General features: G+C 38.1%; 1 protein-coding gene across 1 annotated transcript; it reads right to left on the bottom strand.

Annotated features, from left to right (window-relative positions):
- Positions 1 to 2,862: 2,862 nt before the first annotated feature.
- On the bottom strand, positions 2,863 to 3,369 carry LOC138901283 (uncharacterized). Its single transcript, XM_070189035.1, has one exon. It carries the CDS (start codon positions 3,367 to 3,369, stop codon positions 2,863 to 2,865), a length of 507 nt encoding a protein of 168 aa, XP_070045136.1.
- Positions 3,370 to 17,684: the final 14,315 nt, after the last annotated feature.

Raw genomic sequence — 17,684 nt, 5'->3', positions numbered from 1 at the left:
GCTTATCCTCATGCAATGTAATGGAGCCAATGCTTAGCCTCATGCAAGAAAAGGTATAGTTTAGCCTTATGCAATAATGGAGGTAATGCTTAGCCTCATACAATGTAGTGGAGATAAAGCTCAATCTCATGCAAGGAAAGACATAGTTTAGCCTTATGCAATAAGGGATGCAATGCTTAGACTTATGCAGAATAAGGAGGGCAGTGCTTAGCCATATGCAGAGCTTAAATTGGTTCATGTTGCGAGGTTGAGACTTAATCGAGAGAGGAGTTTCTACTTAACGTTTGAACTAATAATTGAGTGAATTAGAGAGACTCACCTGAACATTACAAGTGAATTATCTGAAGTTAGATCCCGAACAATTATCTTGCACCTATCCTATCAAAACCCTATCTTCTCCCACTGATAACGTTTTTTGCTTATTCCTTGTTTCGATTGTCATTAGTCAATAGCTTTAGACTCTTAGTTAATTTTAGTTAGAAATTATATAAATCTCAATTGTTGATCATTTTGGATAGCAATCAAGCTAGAAACTATGATAATATTGTTTAAATCCAATCCATATGGATACGATATTATACTATACTATATTTGATTAGCGAGCACAATTTAAGTGTGTGTTTTGCGTTCGTCAAATTTTGGCGCCGTTGCCAGGGATTGGCAATCAATAGTTTTTGAAATAACTTATTTTTTTTAATCCACTAGACAAGGTGCCTAGGACTAGTTTTTATATATATTAATAATAATAAACAAAAACACAAATGAAGTGTCATGTGGCCTCACATGATGTAAAGCATAATATTTGTAAAGTACATAATCCCTATTACCATATTTGAGCAAGTGATACTCAAATTTGGTAGTACATTTTGATCTATTACTTAACATTGACCTATTAATATAAAAATGGAAATTCTCAAAACTAGCCATATTCAAACTCTTAGCCTTGTAACACAAAATTCTCCAGGGTAAGATCGTGATCCTCATAAAGAGTTCCATTAAAATTGTCCAGATAACGTGGTTGGGCAGTGGATAAGTATCCATATAGCCTCTCTTTTGCATAGTCTGTTTCTCCACTTCAACGAACTCCAATCCATGCGCGTACCTCATTTTTTGCATTGTCCAGTCCACTTCGAGTATGTCATACTCCATGTCTTGCAACTTAGCTGGTGTATATGATAGGCAGTACCTAGTAATGCATGTCAAGACTGCCACAAAAATAGTGAAAATTGTGAATCTGGGCAGTATGCATGGAAGCCACTGCACCTGATGGTGCAATTGTGTTCCTGTTGTTGTGTGCACTTCCCATGCTTTATAGTTTACATCCAAGCATCCTACTCTTATGCTGCTATACTGTGTATATATGTCTTCATGCTCCTTCATTCTTGAATGTTTGTTAAGTAGTTTTTTGGCTATGAACTGTTCGTGCCTTCCATTGATGTCCATGCTTATGCCTACCAGTGTCCCCCCTTCAAAGGAATGAGCACATGGTGCTAATACCACCCATAGAAGATGAAACACATTATAGATCATGGTGACAGTAACGTTCCCTAGAAGCTCATCATGGGGTATAGTATTAGTGAGCTGCACTGAGAATTCGCTCCACAATGTATCCATTTTACCCAATTGTCGACTGCAAAAATTTACCAACACAAGGTTACCAAAAAGAAAAAACTGGCCAGGGCCTCTTTAACCTTCCGGTGCTTGTGATCCTTGCTGCTAATTGAATTTCTCATATTACTATGGTAGTTATTGATCAGTGCATATCTTGTTCCTCGCTTGTGCGTACCATTAATGCTCCTTCATGGGAATGAGCAGCTAGTGCTAATACCACCCAATGAATTTGCATACAACAGTAAGGCGATGATACAATAACGTCTCCTGCAAAAAAGAAAACAATGTTAGCATAAACAATACCCACCATATTCTCCCCCAAGAGGGTTCGAATGTGATGGCTAACAGAGTTGCCCAGTTCCTTCTCTATCTCCTTTAGTCTTCTCTCCTCATCTCCTAGTTTCTTGCAACCCTTATTCTCAAGTATGGACATTGTCTCTTATCATCATTAACAATCCTCCTTCCTTGCACATCTAATTGACCAAATCTACCACACTCGATTGGACCATGCTCTAGAGCATAATTGGCCAAATGATCTGCCAACCTATTCCCTTCCCTATAGATGTCTGATATTGTAGCATTACTCGACTCCGCCATCTTCCTTATTTCGTCCACAAATTCCGCAATCATCCAAGGAGGTTTTCAGGTTCCATCAATCACATTTTTAAGCATCAAGGAATCAGTTTACAACCAAAAGCGGTGTACGCTATATCGAGAACAGTACCTTAAGGCCTCCAGTATCGCCATTGCTTTAGCATATGTGTTCGTAGTCTCCTGAATTTCCATTCCTCTTGCATACATGACATCTCCTATTTCATTTCTTATACAAAAACAAATAGAGCTCCTTCATGGATTCCCTCTTGATGCCCCATCAGTGTTAACCTTTACCCATCCCTCCATTGGCAGTTCCCATAACACTTTATGTATTCTCAACTTCGGCGTATAATTTTCCATCATATTTAACAAATCAGACCATCGATGAGGTACATACTTGATCCCAGGTTTTCTTAATTTAACAAGTGATTAGATTGTTGTTGATACTTGATAAATAACTCTGCTGATGGACACTAAATCCCCATACTTGTAACAATTTCTTTTCTTCCATAATTCCCACACAATAATACAAGGCAAGGCTTGAAAGATTGGCTTCAACCGTGGGATTACCTGGACTGTCCAGCACTTCACCACTACTTGGTGCAAGTTCAGTCCCTCCAGTGATAAGCCAGCGATAGAAAAGAAGTATGTCCAAACTCATGAAGCAGCATACGATTTGAAAAACACATGCTCCCTTGTTTCCTCATCCGGATTTGCACAACACCAACACCTAGAAGGAACAAAGTAACCCCATCTTCTTATTGTGTCATCCAAAGGTAGTTGTCCTTTCCATAGCTTCCACATGAAAAAAGATATTTTAAATGGTAATCCTTGTACCCACATGTTTTTGTAAACAATGCTGGGATCCTTTCTCCTTCTTAAGTAATCCCATGATGATTTAACAGAAAACTCTCCTCTAGTTTCAGGTATCCAGAATGCTCTATCCAGTTCATCATGAAGTGATGGCGGTTTGATGTTCTCTAATATGTGCATTGCTAGATCTTCAGGTAGTAGCTCTCTTATCCGCACCTCATCCCATTTACCATCAGTCACTACATAAATCACATTATGAATTGATTCCTCACAATAAAAATCTGGAGGGGTAACAAAGTATAGTGCACCTAATCCTATCCAATTGTCAAACCAAAAGAGAGATGATCCCATTTTAATTTGTCATAGAATTTGATGTTCAATCAAGTCTCTACATTCAAGCATTTTCCTCCAAACGTTTGAGCCATATCTCCAAGGCACCACCAATGCATTCATCTTTCTACAATACTTTTGGCACATGAAAGAACTCTAAAGTGTAGGTTTAGTACTAAAGTTCCACCAAAGATTACAAAATAAGCCTTTTGTTACATCATGCAAATATCAAAATCCTACACCACCTTCTTCACACGGCACACAGAGATTGTCCCAAGATGCCTAATGTCTACTCCTCCTATCTACTGAATTGCTCCAGAAAAAATCTAGCAAAGTACCTGTGCAATTTATTGATCACATAAGAGGGTGGGTTAACTGTCGAAAACAAATGAATTGGCATGCTTTGTAATACATTAGATATTAGAACTGCTCGACCACCAATAGATAAAAGCTTGCCCTTCCAAGATTGCAACTTAACAAGAACCTTTTTTTCATGAGGCCTTGATAATAATACATCTTCATTCTAGCATAGAAAATTGGACATCCCAAATAATTGAATGGGATTTCTTGCTTCTCAATTTGTGTGATCCTTTGCACCTTCCTTACAACTTCATCACTGGTCAAATGGTGCATATACACGACAGATTTAGTTTTGTTTATCAACTGTCCGGACGCTACCTCATATGCTACCAACACTTCCATTATCAATTGAAGTGAGATTGCATCTGATGAAGAGAAAATAATGGTGTCATCTGCATATGCCAAGTGATTAATCTTGGAGCTCCACTAGGCAAGCCAAAACCACAAAAATATAGGTTCAAGTGAAGAGCATTCAACCCTCTCGAAAGAGCATCCACTACTAATATAAATAGAGTAGGTGATAAGGGATCACCTTGCTTGACACCTCTAAAAGACTTGAAGAAACCATACGGTTGTCCATTAAGAAGTACAAAATACCAATTGTTTGAGATGATTCCATACACCAAGACAATAAACCTCTCACAAAATCCCATCTTCCTCAAAGTCTTAGTCAGGAACAACCAAGATAACCTATCGTATGCCTTTGTCATGTCTAGCTTGATCACTACTTTGGTCTGGCCTTTGTTTTCAACCTAATATCAGTAATAATTTCCTATATAAGGAGCACATTTTCCACAATACTCCTACCCTTCAGAAAGCCAGCTTGCTTATCAGAAATAAGATTAGGTAGAATCCCAACTAGCCTCTCATGGATCACTCTAGAAAAGACCTTGTTGATGAAATTACTATGGCTAATAGGCCTCATATCAGAGAAAGTACTTACACCCTTCTTCTTAGGTAATAACACCAAGTTTGTGTGAGTTACAAACCTTGGTAATTCTTGGCCATTGAAGAATGCTTTTACCATATCAACCACATATTCGCTTATGATATTCCAACAAGCATGGAAAAAGCTGCCCGTAAATCCATCTGGCCCCCCTGCACTTGTACAATTTAAGCCAAGAACAACATGCTTTACCTCTTCAGAGTTTGCCTCATGAGATTTTGATTCTGCTCTATATTCAACATTTCAGGTACATGGTCAAATATTCCAAAAGCAGTAGGAATAATAGAATCGTGGAATAGTTTGTGAAAGAAAGCTACTGTCTCGTTAGCCATATGTTCTGTGCCATCAATCCAGTTACCATGCCTATTTTGAATTCTCTTCAATTGCAACCTTTTCCTTTTTCCATTAACTTATGCGTGAAAGAATTTAGTATTTCTGTCGCGCTCCTAGAACCATGACATCCCAGATTTCTACTTCCAAAACTCCTCTTCCAATGCTAGAAATTTAAACAATTCAGCTTGCACACTTTGTAATCTCTCCCTATTTTGTATAGTATGTTTGAGTTCAAATTGTGTCTCATGTACTTTCACCACCTCCTCCAAACTTGCTATTTTCTGGAAAATATCACCATATTATGCCTTACTCCACTTTGATAATGCCTTCTTCAGATTCTTCAACTTGTAGTTGAATATGATGAACAGGTTTGCTTCAAAAACTGCTTTTCGATTTTCCTTCACTACATCTTAAAATGTGTCATGCTTAATCCAAAAATTCAAGAATTTGAAAGGCTTCTTGATTGGAGGACTATCATCATTACAAGTCAACAGTAGTGGTCAATGATCTGACCCTATCTTAAACAAGTGGTTAATTTCCAACCCTGGTCATAGATATTGTAACTCCATGTTGTCCAAACATCTATCCAACCTTTTAAATATATAATCCTCTTATGCATGCCCATTCCACCAAGTATATATACTTCCCTTGAAACCAAGATCAAATAAGTTGCAGGTATTTACACAATGCCTAAAGTCATCAACCTCATTAATATGTACAGGCAAACCTCTATATTTCTCTTCTTCATCCCAAATCACATTAAAATCTCCACCAACAAGCCACGGTAGAGTCATATGAGACATGAGTGCATATAGGTTATCCCATAATTCAATTCTCTCTATTGCATTGCATTTAGCATACACTAGAGTTAATATGAATTCCTTCTATTCTTCAGTGTCCCACATCTGCAAAGTCAGTTGTTTCTCTGTGTTCATTAAGGTTGTTACATCAAATCTCTCATCAAAGAAAGTCCAGATTTTATTTGATACATTAACAATTGCGTGCGCAAAATTAATTTTCCTCCTGTATCCATCTAGCTTCCTGGACTGTTGCATTGGATCCATAAGGCCAATGAACTGGAAATGATGTTGCCTATGCAATGATATTAACCTTTCAAAGGCTCGCTTAGTGTTGACAGATCTAATATTCCAAATCATAGCATTCATCATTGGATATTAGATTTGGAAATAGGTCTTCTCGTTTGAACCCCAGCTAGTTGAACATTGGGAGTCTTTTTTTGATTGTTTCTCTCTTCCTCCTCCAGCTGATTTCCCTTTTTCCATTAGTCTAGGAGAAAGATCACCCCTCCTTGCAACATTTATGAAGTTTTTTGTGGTTGATTTTTCATCCAAATCTCTGCCCTTATTAGGCTGATTTTCCTCAATACCCAACTCTTGTTCTGCATTCATCATCTGATTCTTTGACTGATTAGGAATCAATTTTCTACTGGCATTGCCCTTCAGTACAATCCCAGTTGTATCAGTTGGAATATGAGCTGGAACAGTGTTACCAGTATTTTCTTTTCGACCCAGGTCCAGTTTTCCTTGTAATGTATCTCCAAGTTTTGCTATCTCCTGCATCCCCTGCTCTACAACAATCATCTGACCATCTGGAATAGCAGCTTATAGATGCTCGCCAAAATTTGTATCTCCAGGATCAATTAACTGAGTTGCATTAGGGTTTAGAGTAGTGTTTACTGTATCTGCATGAGTTTCTGTATGGTTAGAGTTAGGTTTGTGCTCCTCAACTGTTTCACCTTCGACTTGAAGACCTGATTCGTTTAGTTCAAGTCGACCACTCTTTTCATTTAAACTTTGTTCATCTTCTTCTTGCTCCTTGTCATCCATTATCTCATTGTCCTCCAAATCATCAAAAAATTCTCCTTCTTCATAATGCTCCTCAACTTGATCACACCACAATTTGCTTCCTGGACTGTGCAACTTTTCATTCAACTTTTGTATCTCTGACGAGACTAAAGATTGAGATGGGATCTCCTGGCATGACTGATTTGTTGTAACATTGTGTGCAAATGTTCTACTCACCCATTGTGCAGTTGTTTCCTTCTCGTTTGCTACATAATTCTCCTTTTCTTTGCCTTGTGAGATGCCTTTATTACCTTCATTCAACACCCCAATCCCTTGAGAGCTAGGATTATATACTGACGCTGCTGGGTTAAGAGATATCTCAGTAGGAGTGGGATTAGGTCTATGGCTTCGACTACTGCCTTCTTCCAATAATAACAGTTACTTTTTTGCCTCCTGTTCTCCACCATTATTAGGTTGAACTTGCTTAGGCACCACATTATCCTCTTCTCTCTCACCATCCTCCACTTCTAATACTGCAAACTTATTCCCCACTTGAATCTGCTGCCCTATTATTTGATTAACTGGAACTATTTCTTTTCCGGTAATTCCTTGAACTTTATTCTGCTTGGTAATATTCTTAACACGATTATCCTTAACTTCTTTCCATTGCTCCTTCAAGTTGCTAGCTATGTGAAACACAATTTTACCAGACACTGCTGCTAAGTGTTGGGCCTTAATAGCATCTGATCCTTGACCAACAACATTAGATTTATCACCTGTATTTTGTGTTAATTCCAAGCCTTTTCCATCAGCCACATGCTGCAATGTTTTATTCACCAGTTGCCTCAAATGACTCTGTGATCGATCAGTACTAACAGTTATATTTATCAGCTTATTCGCATCATCTCCTTGATGTACTACCATGGAATTGTTCACGTTTATATTAGCTGCATCCAGTCTTGTTCCTTCAACAACCTTCTGCATTTTTTTTAGCATCCAACAATTTCTTAAGATCACCTTGAAACTTCTCAATAGAAATCTGATCGCCACGATCCTCGACTGCCTTGTTACCTACACTTTAATGATTCTTTGACAAATTCAAATGACATATATTCTAACCATGACCTTGATGCCTACAACAGGTATAATATAAATGAAAGTTGTCGTACACGATCTCCTGGGCTGCTTCAATTATTTTTTCAGTACTTTCATCCAAATATTGCAATGTTACAATTTTTGGATGTTTGACTAAAAGATCAAGAATAATTTTAACCCTAGCAGTGCTAGGTCGTGTTTTGTACCACATGGCGTTATCAATAGCAATGGGCTTCCCAGCAGCTGCTATCTACAACAATGAGTTCAGGCGATAAATTTGGCAAAGAAATCCAAGTTGTCGCCATAGATGTTTCTTCTCTAGGGTTAAAGCCAATAGTCCACAGAAAAATTCAAAACTGATGTTCTTCTCCATTATATGGTAAATAATTCACAGTTCTAGATAATGACATAACAAAATCTTCATACTGATCAAAATGCAACAACAGATGCTTATGCGTAAGCCGTCCTACCAAATAATTACCTTTAACAAGAAAGTGCTTGGGCAATAGCCTTCTCCAGACGTTCAAATCTGGAGCCTCTTGACTAATTTGCATGACTATAGCCTGATTTAATCATTCTTCCATGGCAAATTCTGCTTGTTCCTCCATAGTAAACTGTATAGTTAGAGTTCCATAAACAATATCGATAGGTTTAAGCTTTGTTTTTGTTAGGTTTTGTGTAGTATGACTGGAAACTAGTTTTGTAGCATAAGAACTAGGGGTTATAATTGGCTCTCCCACAGCCATGGGCTGGGGAGAGGACGCTGAAGCCATGGCTGTGTTACTCCTCCATCAAAGGTCGCCCAAAATAGAAGAGACAGGAGGGCGTTTTGAAAATATTTTAAAATTTGAGGTTATATATGTTTGAAATAGTTTGTAGTGCTAATTCAGGATTTTTTTCTTTTTCTTTTTATTTTTCTTTTTTTACGTTCAGTGTCCGTTGACTATGTGAAGGTTACAGGTTTAGATTGGTGCATGACTCGAGCTGCAGTGAAAGAAGTGCTACGATATGAGTCCGAGATAGAAAAACAACTACGACAACTGAGGAAGGAAAGAAATCTCACCGAGAACAGAAAATGTTGGGCAATCCTCAGCCAATGGATTTATGGCTGGAAACGGTGATGATAATGTAGATTTGGCTGCAAGAGAGGCAGCCCAACAACAAGAAAACGTTACACGAGATGCTAAGGAAGCAACTATTAGAGATGCACAGATTATTTATGAAGAAGAGAGGGGTCGGAGAACTGCTCGGAATCAACCCTTGGCTGCAGACCAGTTTGAAAATATAACTCCCATGCCTAGGAGACCACTAGGAAATTATGATAGACCGGTCTACAATCAAGGCTTATCAAGTGTGAGACCGCCTGCAATTGAAGCTAACAATTTCGAGTTGAAGCAAGGATTGCTTCAAGCCCTTCAAAATTGTTGTGTCTTCAGAGGACAGATGAACGAAGATCCAAATACACATCTAATGGACTTCGAGGATATTATGAACACCTTTCAATACAATGAGGTGTCACAAGATGTAGTGTACTTAAGGGCATTCCCCTTTTCACTTAACGATGATGCAAAGTAGCTGCTTCGAACCTTGCCCATAGGATTGATGAGAACATAGGAGGAAATGACCAGAAAATTCCTTGATAAATATTTCTCCTCAACTAAGACGGGAAAGTTTAGAAGAGAAATCCATAACTTCTGCCAGAAAGAGACCGAGACTGTTTTTGAAGCATGAGAGACGTTTAAGGAGATTGTCAGGAAGTGTCAAAATAGTGGAATTGAACTCTGGATGCAACTCCAGCACTTTTGGGATGGATTGACACTGGCCTCGCATAGAACATTGAGCAATGAAGTTGGAGGCCCTTTGATGACGAGGACTCTAGATGAGATAGTTACAATTCTTGATGAGTTATCCAAGGATGCTAATCAGTGGCCCTCTGAGAGTGCTGAAAGAAGAAGATCAACTGGTGTTCACCAAGTTAATGCTAATACATTTGTGCAGGCACAACTTAATGCTATAGCTAAATAAATACAAAATCTAACCTTAGCCTCGATATAAAATGAGCCTCACACAGCTTGTGATATATGTGGAAAAGGACACTCTACTCATGAGTGTCAAGCCTCAACTGAGGAAGTGAATGCGGTAGGAAATTATAATTTTAATTCAATGGGTCAGAAGCACCCTGGTGGTACCGCTAATGCATGGAAACAAACCAACCCAAGATTTCAGGGACAAGGAGCTCCTGGTTTTACGAATCAGCCGAGGTAGCAGTTTCAGCCTCACCAGCCTAATCAGCCTGGTCTAGAAGATATCATGAAGGCCTTTATTGTGAAAACTTATGAAAGATTTGAAGTACAAGGGGCAACAAATCAAAATTTAGAGAAGCAAGTGGGATAGATTGCAACAATATTGTCCGAGAGGGTTCCAGCCACACTCCCTGCTAATACTGGAAGAAATCCCAAAGAAACAGTGAATACTGTAACCTTGAGAAGTGTGCAAGTGTTGAAAGATCCCACACCGATCCAAAAAGATATGATACATGAAAAAGAAAGTGGGGAGCAACTGAAAAGTAATGATGACAAGAAGAAGAAATCCCCGATGAAAGCTGAGAAAAAGAAGAAGGAAGAAAAATCGAGAAGGGTAGAACTTGAGGAGAGCAAGCATATGCCTGCTTTACCTTTCCCTCAAAAGCTATGTAGAGAAAAGCTGGACAAGTAGTTTGAGAGATTTATGGATATGTTGACACAAGTTCATGTAAACTTATCATTCACAAAAGTGCTCTCACAAATGCATTCTTATGCTAAATTCTTGAAGGAGATCCTTACAAAGAGGAGGAAAATAAAGGAGACTTCAGTGGTCAAGCTCACAGAGCATTGCAGTGCGATATTGTAAAATAAACTCCCACAAACGTGTGGAGATCCAGGAAGTTTTACTATACCTTGCTCTTTAGGAACTATTAATTTCGATAAGTCTTTATGTGATTCTGGTGTCTCAATTAATTTAATGTCTCTGTCTATTTACAGGAAAGTGGAGAAGGAGGTTGTAGAGATAAGGTCTGCACCAATATCTTTGTAGCTGGCAGACCAAACGACTTTAATACCCGAAGGGATAGTAGAAGATATGTTAGTTCGGGTGGATAAGTTTGTATTTTCTATGAATTTTATAGTGGTTAATATGGAGGAAAACAAGGAGGTCCCCCTCATCTTAGGAAGACCATTCTTAGCAACGAGCAGAGCAATATTAGATATGCATGAGAGAAAACACATTCTTAGAGTGGGTGAGGAGACTGTGACTTTCAAGGTGGATATAGAAAAGGGGGTGCAAAAAGAAAAACCAGCTACAGGTGTTGAGTGGAAAGTGAAGGGATTGAAAGAGAAGGCTGCGGTGAGTGAGAAAGATAAGTGTGGGGTGTATCCGAATAAGGATGAGAAGAAGCTACCCGCATGGATATGTGCATTAGTTCGGGCGCGAGGAATGGACCCCGACTTTGATTCAGACCCCGACTAGATGTTCAGGGAAGTTTTCTTTACCTTATTCTTTTAATTGTGTGTCATGGGGACATGCCACAACTTTAAGTGTGGGGCGGGGAATATTTTTATGTATGTTTGTATGTATTTCTTTTTGGTCGTTGTAGTAGTTAGAGATTAAAAAAAATTAAAAATTTTAAAATTTTTGCTTTTTCCCGACGATGGATATCATCGACAGGTTTCTTGAGGGATTTAAGTCGAAGGAAAAAGAAAAAAAGATTTTGTTTTGTAGGTAGTGTAATAAGTCCCCTTTGATTTTCTTTGTGCCGCAGTTCTTTTCCAAAGGTTTTTTTTGAACCGGGTGTAATTAGTTTTTTTGTTTTAGGAGTAGGAAACCTTGTGTTGTGATTTGAATTGAAGGCAATATCTCATGACTTTATTATGCCTTGAGAATAGTGAGTGCTTTAGTTGTGACGCTTAGGCATAGTATTTGACTCTTGTACAAGTACCTTAAATTGTATGATATTAACTTTGCTTAGCTGCTTTGACTAGAGTGTCTTGATAGTCCGATCATGAGTGAGTTATGTTTCATGTGTGTGTGAGGTTTTGTGTATTCTATATATTGCATTTGATGTCTAGAACTTTCCCCGTGTGTTTGCAAAGAAAAATAGTAGTTTTATTCAGTCTTGGAAGTGATATAGGCATTTATTTGCTGAGCCAAATATATGCTACTACCCACCAAATTGTTATGTATCGTAGTTAACCCTTTTGAGCCTGTAATCCTATTTCATTGGCAACCATGTTACAAGCCTAACCCATTTGTTGGATTGACCATCTATTTGAACCTTGTACCTCTCGTGAGCACTTGAATTTGTTATGAACTTTGTAAAAGTTAAAGTGTGGGGTGTTGGTTTGGCTTTTGAGTGGAACTATTGAAAGAGGAGAAAGGTGCATTGTTTTAAAAAAAGTAAGATCCACTTGAATTGAATAAGAAAATAAAAAGAAAAATGGTTCTATTATTGTGAAAAATATTCCTTGATAGTGGTAATTCTTGATGTATTTGTGCTTAAAGAAGTAGGGAGTTAATTTATATTAATGTGAAGGTGGAGTTATGGTTTGAAATAAGTGTGGGATTTTGAACGGTTAATCGTATGTATTAAAGTGCTTAGGGAGGTGTAGTCACTATTATATCCAAATGTATCCTACCCATCCCGTAGCCTATATTACAACCAATTAAAGTCCTACTTGATCCTTGACTGAATGAGCTCAATTAGTAGAGTAGTACACTACGGGCAAGCTTATGGTACGTCTTTTGTGGCACATGAATGTTGTTTCTGAGGGTGAGCGAATTCTTTCTATCTTGAGTTCCTAATTGTTCTTAAATTTTATTGTGTGTGGAACTACTCTTTATTGTTATGTGAAGGCACTTAATTCACAAATGAAAGGTAATGTCGTTGACCTCTATGTTAGAGTAAGTGAACGGCTTGTGAAAAATGTGTGGTGCTTTTGAGTCAAATCTTGAGGCAAGGATGTTACGTTAGAGTGCTTAATCTATTTTAATTATTCTTGGTGTGATTAGTTAGGAGAGTTATTTAAAAAGGCCGTACTTATATGAAGTGTAGTTTGATTGCTGGAGGACGAGCAATGGTTTCAGTGTGGGATGTTGATGGTAGTCTATAATTTTGTGTTTTAATCTCTTATTGCACTCTAATTCACTGCACTTCACTTGAGTTTGAGCTTTAATTGGTAGTGTTTTTCACTTATTGTGTGTCGTATGCCTTGTAGGAGTGATTCCGAGTTATGTAGATATTATGGAACTAATTCGAGATATTTGGAGCTTTGAAGTATGAGTAAAAGCCCAAAGGATTAAGTTGGGATCATGTTCGGGGGTCGAGGATCACTTCTGGACGTCAAAAATCAAGGAAGAAGCAACAGCTAAAGAATTGCACTAATGCGACGCATAGTGCGACACAATAGTGAATTTTTGTGTCAGAAATTTGGCAAAGTTCAGAGGCTAGGTTTTCATGGTTTGAAAAGAAAAATCACTGCTACGACGCAGCCGATGACATATGAAAAAGAATAAGTTTGCAGGTTTCCCACTTCGGCTAGGAAAGGGTGATTTCATTTGGACTCGACCCTACTTGGTATAAATAGATGAAAAAATGTTATTTTCTAGACATTTGATATACTTTTGACCTAAGGAAGCTAAGGAGGAGTTGGAATAACACAAGCACAAGGATTTCATCATTCCTTCATCACTCAAGACTCGAGTTTGGATCGAATTTATGTTTTCGTATACTTTAATTATATTTGTGATGAATTTCTCCATGATTATAGAGTAGTTCCTTTTAGGGTTTGATGAATTTGGTGTATTGATGATTGTTTGTGGATTATAACTCTAGTTTTATATAGTGAATCGTTTTTGGATGATTTAATTATTGCATCTATATTCACTTGTTCATGTAATCGAGAGAGGCATAACTTGTGATATATTTGCACTATATTGTTGGTTGAGTTCATAGATTCTTCTAAGTAATCGAAAGAGGCTAGTTGAATTATTGATTAAATCTAGTAAGGAGAATAATCAAAAGAGGTTTTCTAAACACCAATCCACTATGAAATCTTGCATATCTTCATAGAACTTAAATTTGTTCATCTTGCGAGGTTGAGACTTAATCGAGAGAGGACTTTCTGCTTAAATTTTGAAGTAATAATTAAGTGAATTCGAGAGACTCACTTCAACATTAGAAGTGAATTATCTAGATTTATATCCTGAACAATTATCTTGCACCTATCATATCAAAATCATATCTTCTCCCACTGATAACTTTCTTTGCTTATTCCTTGTTTTGATTGTCATTAGTTAATAGCTTTAGACTCTTAGTTAATTTTAGTTAGAAATCACATAAATCTCAATTGCTGATCAACTTGGATAGCAATCAAGCTAGAAACTATGAGAATACTATTTAAATCCAATCCATGTGGATACGATATTATACTATACTATATTTGATTAGCGAGCATAATTTAAGTGTGTGTTTTGCGTTCGTCAGCTATGAGGATGATGCCTTCAGACTATGATGCCTTTGGAGAATATGGCGATGTTCTGCCCATGAAATTCAAAGATGCGACGATATCGATCGTTTGATAGAAGGAACATGTTATGCTTAATCATATGCGAGAACAAAACAAGGCTGCGCATAGCCTTGTATGTGATATGGGCAGTTCTTAGCCCTATATAGAGAAAGGCATCGTTTAGTGTTATGCAGTAATGGAGACAGTGATTAGCCTCATGCAAATCTTACAGAGATAGTGCTTAGTCTCATGCAAAGGAATGCAGTGTTTAACCTTATGCAATAATGGAGGAAATGCTTAGCCTCATGCAATGTGGTGGAAACAGTGCTTAGTCTCATCCATGGAAAGGCAGAGTTTAGCCTCATGCAATGGAAGGCAGAGTTCAGTATTATGAAATAATGGAGGCAATGCTTAGCCTCATGCAATGTAGTCGAGATAGTGTTTAGTCTCGTGCAAGTAAAGGCGGAGTTTAGGCTTATGCAATATTGTAGGAAATGCTTATCCTCATGCAATGTAATGGAGCCAATGCTTAGCCTCATGAAAGGGAAGGTATAGTTTAGCATTATGAAATAATGAAGGTAATGCTTAGCCTCATACAATGTAGTGGAGATAAAGCCTAATCTCATGCAAGGAAAGACAGAGTTTAGCGTTATGCAATAAGGGAGGCAATGCTTAGACTTATGCAGAATAAGGAGCGTAGTGCTTAGCCATATGCAGAGAAATCAGGGCAATGCTTAGCCCTGTGTAGTGATGAGGGCAATGCTTAACCTGATGCAAAGAAAGTGATGATAAAATATGAAGAAGCAAAGTGGTTCTTAGCTTGACGCTTTACGTTTGGTGACTTCTGTTAGTGTGAAGATAGTGATCTCGTTGCATGTGTTTGCCATGTTTGTTATGCCTGCATCCAAAGTAAAAACGTGAGTTTTGGGGAAGGTTGGTTCGTGCCTCATTTCGCCTTAGCTCCTTGTCTTGACTCCTTGTTTGAGTCACCCTGGGTAACATTTGGCTATTACTGAAATGAAATTTTTTAAAATATGCGTTTGCAATAAAATATTTATAAGAAATGCAGTTTTCAAAATGTGTTATGACGCATAAAACAAATAATATTTGTTGAACTATAGACTGTGACACGTTTTGAGACATTACAACCTTCTCGACTTGGAATTTTGAGGATCCTCCTCAAAATTCTACCCCAGTTTAAATACATACTTTCGGCAATACCCTTCTTTGGTGATCCTTGACTTAATGAAATTGACAAACTCGAAACCTTGACCCGGTTCATGACCGTAGAGGGGAATGAAGATTTTATTATGATGTGATCGAATCCACAGGGCTGCCTACATGTACCCTCTTAAATGAAAATCAGGTCAAACGTAATTCATGTTACATCAAAAGAAAGTGCAAATACAATCATAAACATAATATCTCTTCACTGTGTCTGAATTGATACGTTTTGGCCATATTTCTCCATCCATCCCTGCAAGTATAAGCGCTCCTCCTGTTAGTACTCGGTAAACCATGTAAGGGACTTTCCAATTAGATGAGAATTTCCCTTTTGCTTCGCCCTGGTGTGGGAAGATCTATTTCAACACCAATTGCCTCGATCCAACCTTTTTGTTGAAAGCCCTTGCCATTCTATTCTGGTAGAGTTGACCATGACATACTGCGTTCATCCTCTTACCATCAATTAGAGATAATTGCTCATACCGACTTCGTATCCATTACACATCACTGAGCCCATCCTCCTGTATGATTGTCACGCCCCAGAATCAGGAAACGTGACTGGCGCTCAACCGAGTGAACCCGGCCGAGCAAGCCTGTTAGATTTACTTCTACCCAAACTCATCCATGAATAACGATAATACATATTTTCTTTAATAAGACAGTATGGTGATCATGTCTACAATACCAATTCATTACAAATAGTTTCATCATTTTAAAGTCTCCAATGGAACAGATAATACAACCATAACATAACATAGTTTAACTTTTCCAGCACCATTATACAACCCACACTATGTCTACGGTGCCTCTATAGATAAAGAAGAGTACTACGATAATGCCAGCAATAAGGCCCCGGCTATACCTCAAACACAGTACACAAAGAACAAAAGATACATGACCCCGGAATGAAGTGGGGCTCACCAAGTCAGCTGGGAAGAGAGTGTACCGCAATCACTAATCGATGTCTCCTGCTATGGAACCACCTGCATCCATTAAATATGAAGCGCCCCCGGAAAAAGGGACGTTAGTTCCATCGAATAGCACTAGTATGAAAACTAAACACCAATTAAAGAAATCAGATGTAAAGTATGAATATGATGAATCAGGGCAGCAATAGAATAGCATAGATAACCGTTTAAGCCAGAGCAAGCTTATTAAGAGCTGTCAATAACATTTAAAGAGTTTAAGATGAGATCCTCTGTAACCATCTTTACACAAAGTAGCCCCGCCGCCTCACCCCAATATATGCAGGTGGAGGTGTAAGCACAATACCACAACTCTACTCAAGCGGCCCTACCTCCTGACCCCAGTGTATGCGGTTGGAGGTATAACCACAGTACCAAGAACCTACACAGAGCGGCCATGCCGCCTCACCCCAATGTATGCGGGTGGAAATGCATCAATGATGCCAATACCTACACAAAGATGCTATACCACCTCACCCCAATATATATATATATATATATATATATATATATATATATATATGCGGGTGGCGGTTCAACAACAGTACCAAAACCATACACAAAGCGGCGTTGCCGCCTCACCCCAATGTATGCGGGTGGAGGTGTAGTCCCAATCTCAATCTCTACACAATTTGACATAATAATTTCCACATAAATCACGACTTGGAATTATAACATGTAAATACACAATCCATAGTTTGGAACACATTCTCACTTTATAATGCAATATGAAAAGAGCATTTGAACACAAATTAAACATATATCTTTGTCACAAAACTTATTCGGAAGACTCGATTTGAAATCAACATCTTGGAACTTACAAGGGTAATGGGGAATCCAATTTTTAAAGAAGAGTTTAGACAACATACCTCAGTTTAGCTTCCTTAAACTCTAAAATGTTCTGGAAATCTTAGCAACTTCAATCTATATTAGAAATGTAACAAATGAACCAAAATTAGGAAGATGATCATGGTTCTAGCTCATTCGAGCATTTTATCAAACACTAGGTGTGCATTAAGGTTTCAAGGTTCTTTTATGGAGGACTCCATCAGCCCACAACCCATTCCTT

This window comes from Nicotiana tomentosiformis, chromosome 11, assembly GCF_000390325.3.
Source record: "Nicotiana tomentosiformis chromosome 11, ASM39032v3, whole genome shotgun sequence".
NCBI classification, from domain to species: Eukaryota; Viridiplantae; Streptophyta; class Magnoliopsida; order Solanales; family Solanaceae; genus Nicotiana; species Nicotiana tomentosiformis.
The sequence above is the reverse complement of the archived record's forward strand: the minus strand, read 5'-3'. Positions and strand labels throughout refer to the sequence as shown.

Excerpts from the sequence above, each read along its gene's own strand:
- LOC138901283 (XM_070189035.1), bottom strand. The coding sequence starts at position 3,369 with ATGGGATCATCTCTCTTTTGGTTTGACAATTGGATAGGATTAGGTGCA.